We start from the raw sequence: 22,175 nt of genomic DNA, 5'->3' as shown, positions 1-22,175 counted from the left end.
ATTGTTAATGGGCAGTGGCGTAGCTTGCATGGGTGACACTTGGGGCAGACATCTATGGTGTCACCCCTTGAAAACAGTTAAAATTAGCATTATGTAAAAGAAAAAATCCAGATAAGCTTGAAGTATGATTTTAATTCAACAATTTAATTAAAAATTACAAAAAGTATTCCTGTACCAATTATAACCGCATATAGTAATGCTTGTAAAATGGCAAACAGCCAATTCTCAGTTGAATATGATTAGTCAATGCTATGATAAATTTTAGGAAGACTTTTTGTAATGTTAGTTGTTCTTTTAATCTTGAAATAATAATAATAAATGGGTTTTATTAATAAAGTATATAAATTATTATTTATAAATATATAAGATCAATATACCTTAAATACCTCACCCCCCTAGCAATGCCCCTGTTGATAGGTAACCTTTTATACAGCTAAGTAAGATTTTATTTTTTCATTTTTCATTTTTCTAACAGGGTTGCATTTAAACTGGTTTGTCTTAAAAACATTATTTTCAAGCAGGAAATTAAACAAGATTTAGCGCAGTTTAAGTTTTCCAGGAACTTCAATGATGACAGGAGTCTGTAAAATTGACAAATCTTGTATTTGCATTACTTTACCTCAATTGAGATTTTATACAAATGTTTAATAAAGCTGTTATGTCTAAATAAATAAGTTGTTTAAATTAAAAATGATGACCCTTTAGTTAAAAATACCTTTTAGTTATTTATGATGATAACAAAAATCAAGCTTAACTAATATAAAAAAATTACAACCAATCTTATTTGCAACAAAATTTAATTCAAAAAAAATACAAAAACTTCGGAGTATTCTTTTGCACAAATACTTTTAACAAGTTTTTTACTTTATTTGTAAAAAGAATTGACAAACCCAAGACTTACAACTAGAAGTTTTACACTGGTACAATATATTGTTTTAGGTACACCTCTTGATGTCATTGTTTTGTTTCATTTTATTTAAATTTTGCACATGCTGAATTTTATCTGAAGATTTACTGAAGTCAAATTTGTGTTTTAACTTGCCTTCAACTCTTATTTTGTGTTTCAACATAGCGGTTTGATTCAACATAATATGGTGATTTGATTCACCACTTCAAAAAAAAGAATTGAAAGCAATTTGAAAAAAATATTTAAGTGTCTTTTTGTGATGTGTTGCAACATTTGATACATTCAAACAGAAATAGGAATATTTTGGTTAAACTTCAAAGTTTTAGTGTTTGTTGCTGTCTGGTGTCAGATAATGATATATGCTTGGATAAAGATAATGAAGCAGCTGGGTCAAGAATGAAAAAGCAGGCGCGGATAAAGTTAATGCAATAAGCTGATATATTACTTTAAATGTTTAAGCAGCGTGAATTTTAAATGATAAAATTTCCTACTATCAAGAAAAAAAACTTTGCTTTAAAATTCAGTATATGTTTGTGTTTGTGCAAATGGATTACCTGAGCTAAATAGTTTTGCTTGTTAGTTAGTTTTTTTTGTTTGTTAATAAATGTTGAAATTTGTAGCTGCTCGATATTTTAAATGTTTTGCCCTAAACTTGTTAAATATTATGTCGGAGAAACTTATATAAATTATGTGGGACAAATTGGAGCTAAATAACATATTATCTGATTAGATAATTTTGTAAATGCGAAAACATCCAACATTTAAATAAACTCTGAATTTATTTGATGCTCAGCAGATATTACTCATATAATTATGATTTTATAATTTTAAATTATGTGCCTTATTGTGAAAGAAGTGGAAACTAGAACCTAGTACTTGAAGCAGGGTAAAAAAACTAAAGCACTAAGTTCTATTTCTGAAAGTATAATAATATTTCTCAGTCTAAATAATACTCTGTTTAGGCTTAGACAAAAGCTAAATTAAAATTTTTTGCTTTATATGATTTAAGATGGATGAGTTTCATATTGAAAGTATTGATGATTTCAATTTAAGAAAAGAAAAAGTTTTATGTTCATGTGGATTTGGAAAGGTACATTTTTATATATATTTAGATTTTTTAACCCGGCTAAGTCTACTTCAATTGGTTTTCTCGGTTTTTAATTTTTTGTAAGCTGACAAAAAACCATAGGCTAAAGGCTATATATTTAATTTGGTTGCAAAGTTTAAATACTCTCCTTTTAATTACGAAAGAGAAAGTAGTATAAGGTTTTATTGCAATGATTCAAGAACATTCATTTCAGGTTATTAAAATTGCTGTTTAATTTGCTACACATGTCATTATGTTGCATATGAGACAAAATATACAAATCAACTTATCCTACAGTTGGTGTATTTAATCTACGTTTAATAAATAATTAATGTATAAATGTTCAATTTGATATGTTAACTAATAACAACCGTCTATAACCAGCAATAATCATTATTTAACATTACAGAAATGTAAGTATTCTTAATTGGTTTTAAATTATCTTGATTTGTTTTTCAGGAGATAGTTTGATCAGTTCTTTTTTGAGCACTAGTTATTTGACTTTTTGTTAGCTCCATAAATCTGTATTAGTTCCATAAATCTATATCATCCAGTTCCATAAATTTCTAATTAGAGTCAGGTGATTGTGTCAGCCTAACCTTTTAATAATTTTGAATAACTTTAACTCTCTTTTTTTTTCATTTTTTGGTGCACAGGACACAATCATTATAACTGTTACCATGGAGATTAGTTAACGTCAACAAAGGCTAAGGATGTTTTTTTTAACAAAACCATATTTATGGAATTATTTTTTTTATACAAGAAAAAATTAAATATACGCTTAAAGCATGAGACAAATTTAATTCTTTTTTGCGGAACAACTTATAGCCGTTTAACTAACTGTTTTGTCTACTAGCAAACTATTTATCATTGCACTAAAAACAGATTCTCCTGCTTTTGAGTTGTGTCTGCTTAGCATGTAAAGCTTGTTAAATATTTTCATTGCGTGCTGACAGTTTTTTCAGGTGCCTTCATTATATTTATTGTTAGCAGTACCAGTTGATAAATTAGTTGATAAGTTTTTTATTGTTGTATGAATGTTAAATGCAGATATTTTTAATCGTCTGCCATTTTAATGTTATTATAAACAAATTAAGAAAAAACCATTCGGGTTATGTATTTATCTATAGCACTGGAAATTAGAGTTGGCATTAGGCAATGGCAACTTAACTATTGACCTAAAAGTGTTTGAGGTTGAGAAAAAATTACCGATCTCATTTCTATGTTCTATGGTAAAACCTGTGTCAAATTTTTCTTGCAGACCTCTAACAGTTTAAGGTCGCCAAAATATTGCCATCCTAATTTTTCTTAATTCCTAGGGCAGTAGTCTCAGGTCTTGTAATTAATAAAAAAAATTTACTAAATTACTACAAAACTATTTTCATTTTAAAAATGTAAAAAATGTTTTAATATTTAATGTTTCTTAGATGTTTATTTATACTGGAGTTTATACTCCATTCACTGGAGTATAAACTCCAGTGAATGGAGTTATAATAATAATAATATATATATATATATATATATATATATATATATATATATATATATATATATATATATATATATATATATATATATAAATATATATAAATATATATATATATATATATATATATATATGTAAATTATGTATGTATATTTTACAAATAGAGTGCTCAATGTTCTTAAAGAACAGAGCAATAATAAATTAGTAAAAAACACTTATCTAACTTTTTTCTTCAACTTGAAGTTTCACCATTGCTGGATCATCAGGAAGAGTTACTAAATCTTCAATTTATAGAAAAAAATATTATTTAGGAAGTTATAAATTATTATAACTAAAAATAAAATAAAAGAAAATTTTTAATTACTATATTTTTTTAGTTAATGGGAAGTTACAGTAAGTAATTATTAAATAAATTTCTTTGGAATGGGGATAATTTAATTTGGTCATTTGTTTTTATAATTTTTTAAGAGTTATTTATATATGTGTGTGTGTGTGTGTGTGTGTGTGTGTATTTGTGTGTGTTTATATATATATATATATATATATATATATATATATATATATATATATATATATATATATATATGTATATACACATATATATATGTGTGTGGTTTCTAATATTAGAGGTAGTAAGCAACTGAATTTGATATTTGACCAGAGCCAGGCCTTCGTTTGTGACCGGGGTTGCATAAACATACATCCTTAAGTATTTTTTTTTTAATTCAAAATTCATGTTATATTTTGTATATATATCTAGTTATTTGACAAATACTAAGCCATATAAATACTAAAGTTTATATAAATATGAAATGATGTTGTATTGCAGCATCAAATAAATAGCAAGCATATGTGTTTATATCCATAATATGTATGCATAAATCCCATCTCTATCAATTTTAAGTCAAGCCTTATTCTACTCCACATTTTTAACCATTTTGAGCAGTTGCTTTATTAAATATTAATTTTTTTTTTTATCTTTTTTACAAGAACATCTCTCTTAAGAACAAATGCCCTTTTATAATTCCAAGAAACCAATGTTAAAAGGTTCTGTCGGATGTTAAACTCCGTTATTCTCAATTTACTAAATCTTCTATCTTATCTAAGATGTTTGGTTCTATAGACTTTTGGTTAGTCTTCAACAGTGTCATTAGCTAAAGTAAGTCTAACATTTAATCTTTAATTAATGAGTCTGATCTTACTCTAATTTGACTCTTGAATCTAATGGCTATACTCTTCCGATCACAATCACTTTGGCTTCCAGTGCTAAAATTAATTCTCAATGAAATACTTTGTCAGTTATTGCTCTATACAAGATTTTCATCATAGTCTTAAAAAAATTTTCTCCAGAAAACTTGGTGGTTCAAATTTTTAAAAACTCTAGAAAACAACTTGACCTCTCCAACTATCTAACAATTAGTCTTCACTCTGTTTTGAGAATTTAAATTATTTCTTACTACAGTATTAAACTTATCCTTGAAGGCCTACTCTTCTTTATTTCAAGTAACTTTTAGGATACCACAAGGTTCTCTCTTTGCCTGTATTGTTTCTTATCTGCAATATCACTCTTCATGAAAATTTTACATCTAAAGTGACTCTATTTGCTGACAACTCAACTTTATACTCGTGTCTCAACAAAAAAATCTTCACTTTTGTTTGCTTAGAACAAGCAGCCAATTTTTAATCAGATGTAACAGCCTAAGTCTCACAGTGGCTTATGGATCTAATTTCTGTACTTGTAATCCACAATTTTTGTTAGACAACAAAACTCATTTATTTACTGCAAAAAAATTATGCAATAATGTTGGAAATCCTATTTCAGAAATACCTATATTGGAAACCTATATTGAAATGTTGGAAATCCAATATTGATGAGTATCAACCCGCTTACTCTCAAACAAAGTCTAAAAGCACAATGTAAATATAATTAGACCTGCTTTATTTGCCAAGCTTGAGCCACTCTCCCATTGTTGTAAGGTTTCATTTCTTTCATTTTTTAACAAATACTATCAAAAACTCATTCTTGGTTCGCTTTTTATTCAACAAGTTGCATCCTTTTAATGAATCTGTCCTTTCATGCTATAAAAACCTTTAGTTATCCAGTTTTTTTCCTTGAACATCAAAAAAACCTTATAACTCTTAGCTATCTTCTTATTTTTTTTATTATTATGATGACAAAGCAAAATGAACATAGTTATAATTTCTTATTATTCTATAGATGCTTTTTTCCATTTTATATATATAATATAAACATATAAAAAATGAAAATATTATATTTAGAAATAATTAATTTTGATTGCAACCAATTTTAAGAAGTTTCCAAGGTGATTTAAATAATTCTGATATCAAACTCATTCATTCAAAGTTTGATTTATTTTTTTCTCTTTCATTCTATCTTTACATGCAAAGAGCAAGTAACACAATAAAAATGCATAAATTTTTAAAAGGGATCCTAAAGTTTCTAGTCAAATTGTGTTCATATTAAAAAGAACTTTTAATAAAAACGTTTAGGCTGAATTTTTTTAAGAAAAACAAAATAATAAATGTATATCAAGCAGATTTAACTTTGTAGTTTTACTTGAAGCTCACCATCTCCATGTTAGCGTTTGTTTTTAAAGTCTTTGAAATATGTGCCGCAATCTACAGACGTTATAATTTAATCAAGCGTGTTCATGAGCCTACAGGGTTTTTTGATGTTTCAGATAGAACATTTTCATACTCCCCCTCATTTTGGGGGGTTGGAAAATTTGCATGGTTATAACATTTGTAATTTACAATATTTTTCCATGAAATTTAAAATTTGTCAATAAATTTAAATTTAGTTTTAGATTAAAGATAATAATGTTGAAAAATTTACATCTGTGCCCTCAGGTTTGGGCAGGGTTTTGGGGCTTTTTTTGTTCCCAGGCTTCCAGCATCCCAAGTATTTGCAAGGCCTCTTTGTTTGGCATAGGTATGAACATACTTAAGTTTGGAGTTTGCACAATGTGTGAAAGTGTCCTATTTGAAACATTAAAAAAACCTGCGAGCGCCCATGAGCGTGTTTAATTCGAAAAAGTTTCCTTTTTTTTTTTCAGTTCTCAGGTTGTTTTTTTTTTTTATTCCGAAAAATTAATTTTTTTTTTTTTTCGAATCAATGTTATTTGTTTTTGTTTTATTTGTTTTTTAAATTAGGCGTTTTTCATCAATTGTATTACTTTTCTATAAATTTTATAGGAAGCTAAATATAAGAATGTTTTTTTATAGAGCACAAAAACCAAATAAAATTAAGATTTTTATGATACACTCCTAAAATATAATATATATAAAAAAGACATTGATCACTTTATTATATATTCTGAATCTTTTTTTCTTTTTATGTAAACAATGTGAACTTTTTTTCTTGTTTATCTAAGCCATTTATTGCTATGACGTTTTTGTTCTCCTATCGAAATGACATTTTACAAATTCTTAATTAATATTTAATTTCATAATTATTTTTAATTAATAAATAATTTTGGTAACGACATCATTTAATAAAGATATTTGCAGAATTCTTTAGCTCGAAATTATTTATTGTATTTACACTTAAAACCTGTCTCTTAACATTACCAATCAAAAAACTACCAAAATTGACCTAAAAAAGTTTTTCTTTAAAATTTAAAATAAAAAATAGGCAAGCTTATCCATATGTATTATAGAAGACAAGCTTATAATATCTGAAATATTTTTTTCATATTTTTAATGCTAACTTAAATAAATTAACTAAAGAAATTCTAAAGTAATTTTGGATGAAAAAAAATCTTTTAAATAATAATAAGTAACTAAAAATATTCTTTAGAAATAACAAAAAAAAAAGTTGTAGTTTGATGAAAAAAATTTTTGGATTTTTTATCAAAATTCTAAAATAAAGTCATATACTAAAAGTCTTTGGAATTAAATGCTCTTGAATAAATTATAAAGTCTGTAAATTGTGGCATATATTTTAAAGACTCTAAACACATACTTACAAGGAAGCAGTAAGCTTTGAGTAAAACTACAGAGTTAGCTTTTCTTGGTGTATGTTTATTATTTTGTTTTACTCAAAAATTCAGCCCAAACATTTTTTTTGACCATTCTCTTTAATGTGAACACAACTAATCTCCACACTTTGGGATTCTTTTAAAAACCATATTTTAATGCAACAATAATAGTAAAAAAATAATAATAACAATAATTTAATATAACAATAATTTATAATTCCTCTCATAACCACTCTAAATAATAAAACAAATGCCTCTTTTTTTTTTAATTATTATATTTATCAAATATAAAAGTATAGTTAAAACATGCAGTTTGAAAAAAAATTAGGGATTTTTTACTTTAGTACAAGCCATAAATAGCTTGTGTAAACCAGTTTACACAAGCATGGAGGTAGTTGTGAGCGTGAGCTGTAGTTGTGTATATATATGCATATATATATACATATATATATATATATATATATATTATATATATATATATATATATATATATATATATATATATATATATATATGTATATATATATATGTATGTTTATATATATATACATATATGTGTATATATATATATACATACATATATATATATATATATATATATATATATATATATATATATATATTTGTGTGTATATATATATATATATATATATATATATAAAATTAAATTGCTACCCCAGTCCAAACCCTCAGTTGATAAAGCAGCACTACTTTGAGGCAGCAGGCTATGAGATAGTCAGTGTATGTACTGAAGCCCCTGGCAGCTGGCTATTCTAGTATGATGTAAGACATGTCATCTAAACACCTATTTAAACTTGCAACTGTTTATTAAAGATTCATTCAGTTAAAAAAGCATAAAAACAAAACAAAAGCAATACTAAAACAATAAGAAAATAAATATATGTATATATATAAAGAGAGATAGTAAGTGAAATAAAATTATAAAAAATTTGGTTTTGTTTTAGGTCTATCTTTGCAAAGATGAAAATACAGGCAAAAAACTAGCTTTAAAAACTATTGAGGTTGGAAACGTTGATAATAATGACAAAGCAAAAAAGGAAGTGGAAAATTTTAGACATGAAATTTCACTTTTCAAAAAATTAAATCATGAACGAGTTGTGGAATACTATGGTACTTCTTATACTAGCACAACAATCTCTATTGTAATGGAATTCATGGAAGGGGTTAAAAAATTTTATTTATTTAGTTTGTTTATAAACTTTTCATCTTAATTGTTTTGTTTTTTATTCTTGTTTGTTTATATATGTTTATCTTTCTTTATTTTTGTTGTTTTTAGTTTAATCATAACAAGTATTAATTTAAAACCAAATTAATATTTTATTTACCACCAATCAGCTTTTTCATTTTAGGAATGTTTAAGTATAATATATAAATGGTCTATAGTCTTAAAAAATAAAAAAAATGTCTAAAGCCCTTTAAATCAGAGCAATAAAGTAATTCCTGGAACAGTGGGTATTAGTTAAAAAAAATTCTTCAGAAACATTAACTAGGGGCAATTACAAAAAGTTCTTTTATAAATACTTTGTAATATTAACAAAAAGTTGCTCATTAAGTATATAAAACAATATAATTATTTAATAAAACTTTAACAAAATACCACCTCAAAAGATGTTTAAGAAATGTTATGAAATGTCAGCGTGCAGGTATTGTTTAGATGAATGCAAAATTGTAGCCTTCAGTAAAAAAAAAGGTTAGACAACACGTTAAGATAAAAAAGGTTAGACAACACGTTAAGATAAAAAAGGTTAGACAACACGTTAAGATAAAAAAGGTTAGACAACACGTTAAGATAAAAAAGGTTAGACAACACGTTAAGATAAAAAAGGTTAGACAACACGTTAAGATAAGAAAGCAATAATAAAGCAGCATAATCTTCCTTCAGGTACAAGGTATTTAATTTTTTCCAAAACTGTTTTAAGTTTGATTCGGTTTAAAAACAAATTTTGATTTGGTTTTGTACTAAAAAATTTTTATAAACAAACTGCTTTTAAATGTTCATAACAAACTGTTACGAAGCAATTAGCAAATTTAAACATGTTTTTAATATAAAGAAGTTAGGAGTGCAAAAGGTCCTAGAGAATAGAAAGGAAGGATATGATAATACTCAGTTTGGAGAGTTTCAGTAAGAATTCACAAAACCCCATGCATAAATACTGATGCTTATAAATTGACCAATCTAGTTGAGTTAGAAAGATTCAATATACAAACCATTACTTACCACAAGCCTCACAACTTATGAAGTTAGAAATTATTTTCACAAGCCTACAGTTGTTCCAGATCGGCCATGCCATTTCCAATCCATCAAGCGTTGAGTTAAGCACGTTTCTCTTTTATACAATTACAAGAATATAATAACTTATTTAAAATTTTTTAATGGCTAATTTTTTTTTAATGTTTAATTTAGATTACAGAGGTTTATGCAATAACATATTCCCATGAGAAGCGAGTTGGATATATAAGAACACAAGAAATCAGTAGGGGGTTTTTTGAGCACAAACAATGCTGAATATAACTTAGTTGGACTCCAAGTCTAATAAAATTTATAAACTATTAATTGTTAGTTATATGTAAATTTTAATAAAGATATCAGTATTATATAATATATGTTATAAAATGTATTAGTATATAATATACTGTTTGTTATAACAAAAGTGTTTTTATTATTATCAGTTTTAGAAAAGACAGCGCACCTATTCACTGTCTAAAATATGAAAAAATCAACTAATTTTTTTTAAAAACAACCTTCATAAAAACCCATCATGTGTTTATTTTTTTGACTTTTTAACTAAATATGACAGTTTCATAAAGTTAAACATAGTATATATTGAGTTTATCAAATAATTAAAAAAAATTTTGTTTTTAATTTATAAAATTTTCACTTTAATTATTCATATTTTAGTCATTTTCTCATTGAAAACTAAGGGTTTCCCCCAACAAGACATATTTTTTTATTTTTTTTGGATTCAAATTCCCCATAAAATTCCCCACAAAGTTGAACTTCCGGTACTTTTAAAGTTTGATAAAAAGAGGAAAAAGAGCAACACACTTTATCGTAACATTATTTGTCTGAAATATGAAAAAAGTGCCTGATTTTTTTTTTAAATATCCTACACAAAAACTTCTTTTCTATGTTTATTCTAATGACTTTTTGAACCAAATAATTAATTTTCTTAAAACATAACATAACAATAATTGAGTTAATAAAAGATTTTAGAAAAATATTTTTATTTTTAATTATAGTTTCTCCCTGTTAATTAGTCATATTTTAGTCATTTTTCCGTTCAAAACAACGCTGACCCACCCAGCAAGTTATTACTTTTAAAAATATATATATATTTTTTTTGCAGATTTGGAATCTCCTTAAAACTCTTCACCAAAAGTAACCTTGCCATTTTTGAAATTCAAAAAAAAAAAATCAACACTCTAAGGATGGCGTGACAGTATAAAATTTTATTTATTTAATTTTATTAATTTATTTAATTTAACTCAGGTATTCCACTTTTTTAAAGAATTTGACATAATTACTAAAGTGAATTGCCAGAAAAGTTAAATAATGCAAGATGAACTTTGACACTCTAAAGATGTCATGAAGGAATCAACACTCTAAGGATGGCGTGACAGTATAAAATTTTATTTATTTAATTTTATTAATTTATTTAATTTAACTCAGGTATTCCACTATTTTAAAGAATTTGACATAATTACTAAAGTGAATTGTCAGAAAAGTTAAATAATGCAAGATGAACTTTGACACTCTAAAGATGTCATGAAGGAATCAACACTCTAAGGATGGCGTGACAGTATAAAATTTTATTTATTTAATTTTATTAATTTATTTAATTTAACTCAGGTATTCCACTTTTTTAAAGAATTTGACATAATTACTAAAGTGAATTGTCAGAAAAGTTAAATAATGCAAGATGACTTCGACACTCTAAAGATGTCATGAAGGAATCAACACTCTAAGGATGGCGTGACAGTATAAAATTTTATTTATTTAGTTTTGTTATTTTATTTAATTTAACTCAGGTATTCCACTTTTTTAAAGAATTTGACATAATTACTAAAGTGAATTGTCAGAAAAGTTAAATAATGCAAGATGACTTCGACACTCTAACGATGTCATGAAGGAATCAACACTCTAAGGATGGCGTGACAGTATAAAATTTTATTTATTTAATTTTATTAATTTATTTAATTTAACTCAGGTATTCCACTTTTTTAAAGAATTTGACATAATTACTAAAGTGAATTGTCAGAAAAGTTAAATAATGCAAGATGACTTCGACACTCTAAAGATGTCATGAAGGAATCAATACTTTAAGGATGGCGTGACAGTATAAAATTTTATTTATTTAGTTTTGTTATTTTATTTAATTTAACTCAGGTATTCCACTTTTTTAAAGAATTTGACATAATTACTAAAGTGAATTGTCAGAAAAGTTAAATAATGCAAGATGACTTCGACACTCTAAAGATGTCATGAAGGAATCAACACTCTAAGGATGGCGTGACAGTATAAAATTTTATTTATTTAATTTTGTTATTTTATTTAATTTAACTCAGGTATTCCACTTTTTTTAAAGAATTTGACATAATTACTAAGGTGAATTGTCAGAAAAGTTAAATAATGCAAGATGAACTTCGTGAGCAAAACTAGAACTTTTGGCCCTTATTCTACTACCAAGAAGAAGAAACTCACTACTCGATATTTGCAGATTAATCTTTTACAAATGGGCAGGCCATTGGTTTACTGATAAAATGCACATTGCAGATGATTATTGGAAGCTATGTAGCAGTTTGCACAGTCACAAAAAAGCATTAAACTCAGTAAAAAATTTTTGGAATCAGGAACCATTGAAACTGGAAATTCCCAGAATAAATCAGTGTGCAGAACAAACAACCAAGAGTCTTCAAGATCTTTTTGGCATCAGTAAAAAGAAAGTGAACCTCTGGCTTAGAATTGCGTTGTCTAACAAAGCATAAGATATGTATATTACGATTTAATTAAGCTGAATACTACACAAAATTTTTTCGATGCATACGGTAGCTTTTCATACTTATAGAATTGTTATTAAAGTTCGTAAAGTTATATTTATTTATAATTTAAAGTGTTATGATGTATCAATAAACTGTTAAATGCCTAAAAACTACATAATAACTCTACAATTAAAAAAAAAAAATAGAATTAAAAAATAATGGTTATATAATTGTTTGAAATTTTATCCATATATAGTATATATGGTAAGTTGAAATTTTTGGTTTGTATCTATATACAATATATATATATATATATATATATATATATATATATATATATATATATATATATATATATATATATATATATATATATATGTATATATATATATATATGTATATGTATATATATAAATATATATGTATATATATATATATATATTGTATTTTATATATATTGTATTTTATATATATATATATATATATATATATATATATATATATATATATATATATATTGTTTGAAATTTTATCCATATATAGCATATATGGTAAGTTAAAATTTTTGGTTTGTATAAATATATACAAAATATATATATATATATATATATATATATATATATATATATATATATATATATATATATATGTATGTATATATATATACATATATATATATTAGTATATATATATATGTATATATATATATATATATATATATATATATATATATATATATATATATATATATATGTATATATACATATATATATATATTAGTATATATATATATATATGTATATATACATATATATATATATTAGTATATATATATATATGTATGCATTTCTAAGCATTATTTTTAAATGGAATCTTTTAATATTCTTTTTCAGGGATCTCTTCATGATAAAATATCAAATGAAGGAGCTCTAGATGAGAGGACTGCATCAGAAAAATCTTATCAAATTCTTGATGGTTTGATGTACTTACACAGTAAAAATATTATACACAGGGATATTAAAGGCTAGCTCTTTATTCTTTTTTTTTTTTTTTCTGCCTTATTATTTGATCTAATCTCTATGAATTATTTAAATCTTTATAACATTTTAAATAATTTTTAAGTAAGTATTTTTATATAGCAATTAAGTCATTTTTAATCATATTTTAACAAATATGTTTTTTGTGTTCAAACTAGACAAAAATAAACATAAAACATGAAAAATAAAATAAAAAGTAAAATATGTAAATATAATTGAAAATACCATGAAATAATGTAAAAAATGTATAAAATTTTCTATTAAAAAACAATTGCAGAGTATCCGTACTAATTACACTTCATTACAAAATTTTATTATTGAAATTACACACTATTAAATTGATTTAACCTATTTGTGCATGTTGAAAAAGAAAATGGTACCTGTTTTTGCCAGACACCCAACATACAGTGTTAATTTGAAAATTTGCATAAATATGTTAAATTATATGTTTTTGTTAATAACATTAAAAACTATGCATTCCTTTTATTATCAAAAATATTTTGAAGTATTTAGAAATGTTTTAAGATTTATATTTTTTGCATGGCTAGCCATGTTAAAGCATCCAACAAAAATCAGCATTGCTAAATATCTTTTATTTTTATTTTTTGGAGATCATTTTGAATGTGTAATGTGATTGCTTTCCGATCATGTAACGCTTTGATGAAACTATTCAACATGATGGTTGCTAGCATCCTCCAAATTGTTGTTAAAAATAAGAAATGAGGAAGTTTAGAAAATAAGATTTGAGTGATATATTACAGCCCACAATATTGGATGAATAACAAACTGGTGCACTACTATGGCTGAACAAGCTGATCCACTTGTCTGATTGGGCAAGTTGATCCACTTGTTTGATTAAACAAACTAATCCACTACTATAATGGAACAAGATTCACTAGTTCACTGTAATTTGCTGTTTGTATCTCCAAGAAAAGAAAAACCAAGAAAAAAACATTCTCCAAGAAAACCATTGCATAACATTCAAAAAGAATTCCATGCAGCTACATCTATATTTTTCATGGTAGCAATGTCATCAGAAAGCAGAGGGTAACATTTAAAATCCCAAAATGTTTTAAAAATTGTTTGAACTGACCCATTTTGATATGCGGTGGCAGAAAAATGACTTTGTCTGGTAACTAAAGGAAAGTTACTAGCATTGTTTATACCAAGTTATGTTGTATTTCTAAAAGATCCATATATTCAAATATAGTGTTCTCAACATGCTTGACTCTGCCAGAGACATAAACTAATATAGTACTTTGTGGATTTGTTTTGCTTAGTGGAACCCACTAAGCAAAACAACTACTTTTAAAACAGCATAAATACACAACAAATGATTAATGGAAGTAATACAGTTCAAAGTCTGTTCAAGATTTGGGTAGGTTTCTTTCATTGATACAGTGTACACATTTGGTACTTATTATAAGGTAACAATAAGTGGTAATAATAATTTGGCAATAATAATTTTTCATAGCGCAATAAACTGTAATATTTGTATTAGCAGATTTTACTTTTTTAAATATGATGTAAGTAGCTCACTTTACTTTTTGGTAAAGGTAAGGTACATACCAGGTCACTTACAGATACCTGTGTTATTTTATTTTTACTTTTTTAACATCTTCGCTTCCAACAAGGCTGCAAGCAACCACTGTTAGAGTTAGAAGTTACTGGAAGAGAAAAGATGAAGTTTGTAAAGCAAGATAACGATTGACAGATGACTTAGAAGTTTGCTAATTATATGAATCAGGTAAGCAAGATAAAAGAAGCAAATTCCAAAGAACTGATATTCAAGGAAAAAAAACTAGATAAAAAAGAGTTTTTGGAGCACTTAGGAACAGTCACCGAAAAAAGAAGACACTTAATTGAATGACGAGTAACACGAGAATGAATTTTAGTAGATGGCTCAAGAGACACTAGTGCCCACTATAGTATTTGTAGGAAAGAGAAAGAGAAGCAACATTATGACAGTGTGATAATGGTTAGAGGTTGGCTGCAAGAGCAGGTCCAACTATGTTAAAAATGCGTTTTTGCACCTTGTCTAAAAGAGAAAGGACATCATTAGAAGATCTGCCCCAGATATGGCAACAGTACTCCATACAAGGACAGATTTGAGATTTATAGATATAAAGAATAGATTCCGGAGTAAGAAAGTATCTAGCATAAAGAGATGTAACCTTAGCAGATGCTAATTTTGTAACTGATTTGTTATATGGTTTCCAGGAACGATCGGAAGTAGGAGTTAATCCTAGAAGATGAAGGGTAGATGACTCATCGAGTACATTACTGTTCATAAATATAGTAAGATCTAAATTATTGCAATAATGATTGGCTGAACAAAGTTGGGTTTTATCTGAATTCTTCAGGGTTAGGGTTCACCAGCAACTGTGAGCCCCATGTTGTAGCAGAAGTAAGATCCTTTTCAAGCTCAAATGCCCCCTCCAAGCAATCAGAGAGAGTTTGCTTCTTATCATGACAAGAATAAATGGAGGTATCATTTTCGAACAATGGGACCATAGATGTGAGAATATCTGGAAGATCATTAATGTAAATTAAAAAGAGTATAGGGCTAAGAATTAAACCTTGAGGAACCCCTGAAGTTACAGCATATGAAGAAGAGTGCTGTCCATCAAGGACAACTTTTATGCTATGATTGGAAAGGAAGGGTTCAATAATCTTAAAGATATTACCAGATACATCATAAGAAGAAAGCTTATGGAGTAGACCAGCATGCCAAACTTTATCAAAAGCTTTAGAAATGTCAAGAGCAATAACCTTAACCTCTACACCTCTATCTAATATACGATAAAACCTATTGGTTATTACTGTTAGCAAATCAGCTGTAGAACAAAAAGATCGAAATCCATATTGATGATTAGAAAATAAGTTATTAGATTTTAAGATGAGAGATTAATTGTTTGTTAATTAAAGATTTTAAAACCTTGCTTATGATAGGAAGAAGACTATTGGAACGGTAGTTAGACGAGTCAGATTGCTCTCCAGAATTTTATAAAATAGGGATAACAGATGCCGCTTTCCAACAGGCATAAAAGAAGACTCCGATAAGCACTTTTTAAATAGTTTTGAAAGTATAGATGACAGCTTCAGAGAATACTTCTGCTAGACTACAATAGGTATGTTGTCTGGACCACTAACTGAAGAAGAGTCTAAGCAGGAAATCACTTTTGATACAGAAGCTGGAGTGGTACAAATGTCAAGAATCATACAAGAGAGGTGGAATCAGATTTGCCCTTATTATTGATACTGTTAAAGATGCTCCAGAAATTACGAGAGCCTAATTTTTTTAATGAAGTACGAGATTTCATGACCTGAGAATAGCTGGCTTTGGCATTAGACAATACCTTTTTACAATAGTTTTTTGCAATAGTGAATAGGCGCCTATTTTCTGGAGAATTGTTTTGCTTATAGATATGGAAGTAGGGATTTTGGTTGGAAATTGCAGCATCACAATGTGAGGAAAACCATGGAGAAGAATGAGGCTTGACTTGGAATTGTCTAGAAGGAATAAAAGATTCCATGCCAGCCTGAATCCATGAAGTTATGTAAAAACATGTTAGGTGCAATGATATAGGGGGATTCCAATGATGAAGAAGAATGAGATAATAATTTTAGAGAGATCACCCTGTGGTCAGAAGCATTTGAGGGTAAATTTGGAGAAACTGAGCACTGACTAGGATCAGAAACAAGGCATAGGTCAATTAGAGAAGGTAAATGATTCTGGTTATCTGGAAACCGAGTTGGAAAAATGACTGTTTAAGATTAAGAAAGGCAAAAGTTGAGGGCCTTAACACTAGCAGTGTCACTGACACGAGAGCCAAGCCATTCAGTGTGATTAGCATTAAAGTCACTAACAACAACTATATTGGCTGATGGATAAAGGAAGAGGGCTTGGTCAATTTGATCAGAAAAAATATCAAAAAGAGTGCAGTCTTGAGATGGACCTGTTTACCCCTTAAGTCTGTGCCTAGGAGCCCTTCTACAAGACAGTAGCAAGAAGCGTTTAACATCTACCAAAGATGAGTATTTTTATTGAGACACCATCTCGGGCCTTTGCTCGACCAAGAGCCCTAAGGCATTGGGTATTTTCAGCAGAGGTGTAACGGATATGGTTTTTTGTGTTTCCGGCCGGATACGGATATGCCGGATATTTATTTTTATATCCGGCCGGATATGCCGGTATTATGCTGATATTGAATATCATTATTTGCCTAATCAGAATAGAATTGAGTAAAAGGATTCATTTTTAGTGAGTTATTTTGTATACAATATCATTTAGAGTGACAATAGGCATACTCAATGACAGATTAAAGGGTGCAGCTTTCCCCGGCTCTCTAAAATTGGGACTCAGCAGGGGCACCCAACTTTTTTAATATATGTTATTACAGTTGCGGGTCTAATCTAGCCTTTCGTAAATTATGTCCCTTTTATTGTTTCATTGAATTATTATTATCTCAACTTTTTAAACTAAATTTCAAATATTTTTAGCTGTCATATACATACTTTCATATTATGTATATATATATATATATATATATATATATATATATATATATATATATATATATATATATATATTTATATATATATATATATATGTTTGTGTGTATATATATATATATATATTATATATATATGTATATATATGTGTGCATATATATGTGTGTATATATATATATATATATATATATATAATATATATATATTTATACACGCATATATATACATATATATATAAATATATATATAATATATATATATGTATATATATATATATATATATATATATATATATATATATATATATATATATATATATATATATGTGTGCATATATATGTGTGTGTATATATATATATATATATATATATATATATATATATATATATATATATATATATATATAATATATATATATTTATACACGCATATATATACATATATATATAAATATATATATATAATATATACATACATATATATATAATATATATATATATATATATATATATATATATATATATATATATATATATATATATATATATATATATATATATATATATAAAATATATAGAGGTATATATATTATATATACATTGCAGATAAGAAAAAAAAACTTGTTAAAAAAAATGCAAATGGGGCAAAGTATGTTTCTTTGAATAAAATACATACTTTGCTACATTTGCAAAAATAATAAAAATAATACACTGAATTTCTTAAATGCATAAAAGAATTTTGAGAAATTTATACTTCTACATAATTGGAATTTTGAAATTAAAACGTTTCTTTGAATGAATATTTTGAAATCATTTTTCGAAACAACAAAATTTTATTACATTTTATTATCTTCAAATTGAGTTTTGCAAGAAGTTTTCATTCATTATTTTTAAACTAACATTGTATTTGTTCTGTAATAAAAGAATAGTGTATACGATAAAACGTTATTATCTATAGTATAGATAATAACGTTATATCCAAATTATCATTTATTATTATAGATTCTATACCAACAAATATTTTGGTATCAAATGTGTGTATTATAGTTAAATATTTAATATCAATTGTGAATAGGTATAGTTTTATATTTCAGGAAAATTTAATAATGAGGAGCTTTATCTGGTCATTATTTAAAATAAATGATGCAAGTGATGCGTATGCAACCTGTAATATCTGTAAAAAAAAATTAACGTGGAACTAAGGAGGCTGGGCAAAAGTGTTTTAGTACGACACCTCTGCATAACCATATTAAAATAAATCATCCAAAAGAATATCGTAAAGAGAGAAATAAAAGTGAACAGAAAAGAACAGCTCAGCTCACACCGGCAGTTTTCTCAACTGGTACAACAGAAAGTGAGGAAATCGCCTGTGAAACTTCTAAGCAGACTTCAATAGATGAGTATTTAAAGTCAAAAAAAGTATGGAACATTAATGATTCTAGATCCCAAGCTATTCATCGTAAAATTGGGTTAATGATGGCCTTAGACAACCAGCCGTTTACTTTAGTTGAAGATACAGGTTTCAATAATTTAATAAATCATCTAGAACCTAGATATTCCTTACCAAGTAGAATATATTTTTCCCAAACAATAACTCCTCAACTTTACATGGAATTAAAGAATAAAATTTCTATTAAGTTAAAAAAGCAAACCACATAAGCTTTTCTTCAGATATATGGACATGCCAGATATCTCACGAATCATTTATTTCATTGTCAGGCCACTGCATTGATAAAGATTTTAACAGAATTGATGTGGTATTACATGCTTCTCATTTTTCTGAAAGCCATACAGGAGTAAACATATCTGAAAAGTTAGAAAGTATGTGGGATAGCTTGAAAATTCAAGTTGAAAGACGACACCTTCTTGTAAGAGATGGTGCTAGCAATATGGTTAAAGGGAGTAATCTAGCCGAAATTCCATCAATCCATTGTACCATTCATTTACTTCAATTAGTTGTTTCAGATTCAATCATGAGTGAAAATATTGTAATTGATGTCCTTGCAAAATGTCATCGACTTGTAACTCATTTCAATCATTCGTCCCTAGCATGTAGCAATTTTAAGAAAATTCAGCAACAACAAAATCTTGACAATCTTTGTCTTGTTCAAAATGTCCCAACAAGATGGAACAGCACTTATATGATGCTTGAAAAATTAAACAAATTAAAAATTCCAGTTCAACTATACTTAGCAGAACGTTTTGACTTAATGACTTTTTCTACTTTTGAATGGACACTTATATCAAGCATTATTAAACTGCTAAAACCTTTTTTCCATTTAACTCAGGAAATGAGTTCAGAAATAACAACTTTGTCCTCTGTTATTCCAAATATATGCACACTAAATAAATATATGTCCAAATGTCAAGTTGATTTAAGTATTCAAAAAACTCAGAGTCAACTTAAAACTTCTTTAAAAAATCAATTTTTTGCAGAAGCAAACGATATAAAGTCTTTGCACATCACGAAAAATAGATGCTATGTTATGGCTACATCAATAGATCCAATATATAAGTTTTCTTTTTTTGATGACGATACCAAAAACAGGCTAAGTATTGGTTAAGAAAATGATGTTTTATCCTTTGAAAAAACAATAGTTTGTTCAGAAGAAGTAGATTTTCATGTAAATGAATCACCACAATTAAAGTTTTCAGTAAATACTGAAAAGGAAGAAGACTCACTTGAATTGTGTTTTAAAGAGATTATAAATGCAACATCTGAAAAAACGATACCTTCCAAAAAAGGAAAAATAGAAAAAAATTGAATGAGATTTTGATTAGAAAAGAAATAAAAAAATTTATTTCTGAACCACTGGTAGACAGAAAATGCTGTCCATTGAAGGCTTGGATGCAAGAATAACAATTTCTTCTATTAAAAGAAATTGCTTTAAAACACCTATGCACTCCAGCATCATCCGTATTTTCAGAAAGAATGTTCTCAGAATATGGTAACATCTATGAGAAAAAAAAGATCTAGATTATTACCTAAAACAGGAGAAATGCTTTTATTCATTCATCACAATGGTAGGAAAATAGATTAACTCTTTTATTTGCATTTACTCATTTGAAATTAGTTATTTGTTGAAATTTTGTTTGTTATTTTCTATGTATTTTTTTTTCTAATGTAATATAAGACTTGTTGCTTCATAAAATTTGTTAATTGGAGTTACGAGCCATCCATAAAGTATGTAGGCACGCATGGAGTGTGGAAATACCAAAATATCATATCCGGCCATATCCGGCCAGATTAATAATATATCCGTCCGAATACCGGATTATCCGGCATTTTGGCCGGATAATCCGGCTGGATATCATATCCGTTACACCTCTAGTTTTCATCCTACAAGGCAGCAACACACACAGCAGGTTGTACTGGGTTACATGTTACCAGTAGCAGTATAACCTGACCTGACATCAATCAGGGTTAATCTGTGTAAATGAGATAAAAGACTTAGTTGCTTGTAAAAACTGTTTAAAGCTCTTTTGGAGGAGAGCTAAAAAGTTTCCTGTTGAAATGAAATTAAGGTAATGGTGTAGAGGAATTTTGGGACCTACTTAAATGCTCATGTGGAAATATATATATTAGTGAGCCCAAATCGAGAGTCATTTCAAGAAGTGCCGAACACCAAAGAGCTTGTAAAAATCAAAAATGGTCGACTTCAGGAGCCATGGAACATTCCATAACATGCCATGGTAACTTTGATCGGCTAAATTCTTAGACATTGGTAGTCGTACTGGAATACAGGATAAGAAAAATTAGAGAATCTCTGGAGATCAAAGCAAGAGTTTGATATGAGATAGGTATTGGGCAAGGTGTTCTAGATCGAGATGACAGGGATAAGGTTAAAACAAGAACATAGAGACCCATTTTGACAAAAATTTAACTGACGTCATTATTTTATTATTTTATTGGTTTTTATATTTGACGCTTTTTAATGTCTTCTTTTTAAATGGTTTGTTTTATGTTATTTTGTAACATTTTGTTATTAACTGATGACGCTGACCACAATAGGTCAGCAAAATATCGCTAATATATTATTAAATCAAATATATTTAAAAATAGTTGTATGCTGCCTTTTATTGAAATCAACTTACATATTATAAACATTTCGTATAAGAAGAATATGACTTTTAAAGATATA

General features: G+C 27.0%; 1 protein-coding gene across 1 annotated transcript in view; it reads left to right on the top strand.

Moving 5' to 3' along the window:
• Positions 1 to 1,852: 1,852 nt before the first annotated feature.
• The window catches only part of LOC100214693 (mitogen-activated protein kinase kinase kinase 2), a 36,303-nt gene continuing 15,980 nt past the window's right edge, over positions 1,853 to 22,175 (top strand). The window contains exons 1-3 of the mRNA XM_065798260.1: positions 1,853 to 1,997; positions 8,447 to 8,665; positions 13,376 to 13,505. Of these exons, the coding sequence (XP_065654332.1) occupies positions 1,917 to 1,997; positions 8,447 to 8,665; positions 13,376 to 13,505 (430 nt within the window). The 5' untranslated portion in view covers positions 1,853 to 1,916. The remainder of the gene's footprint in view (positions 1,998 to 8,446; positions 8,666 to 13,375; positions 13,506 to 22,175) is intronic.

The sequence above is a fragment of the Hydra vulgaris genome, chromosome 05 (genome assembly GCF_038396675.1).
Source record: "Hydra vulgaris chromosome 05, alternate assembly HydraT2T_AEP".
NCBI classification, from domain to species: domain Eukaryota; kingdom Metazoa; phylum Cnidaria; class Hydrozoa; order Anthoathecata; family Hydridae; genus Hydra; species Hydra vulgaris.
The sequence above is the reverse complement of the archived record's forward strand: the minus strand, read 5'-3'. Positions and strand labels throughout refer to the sequence as shown.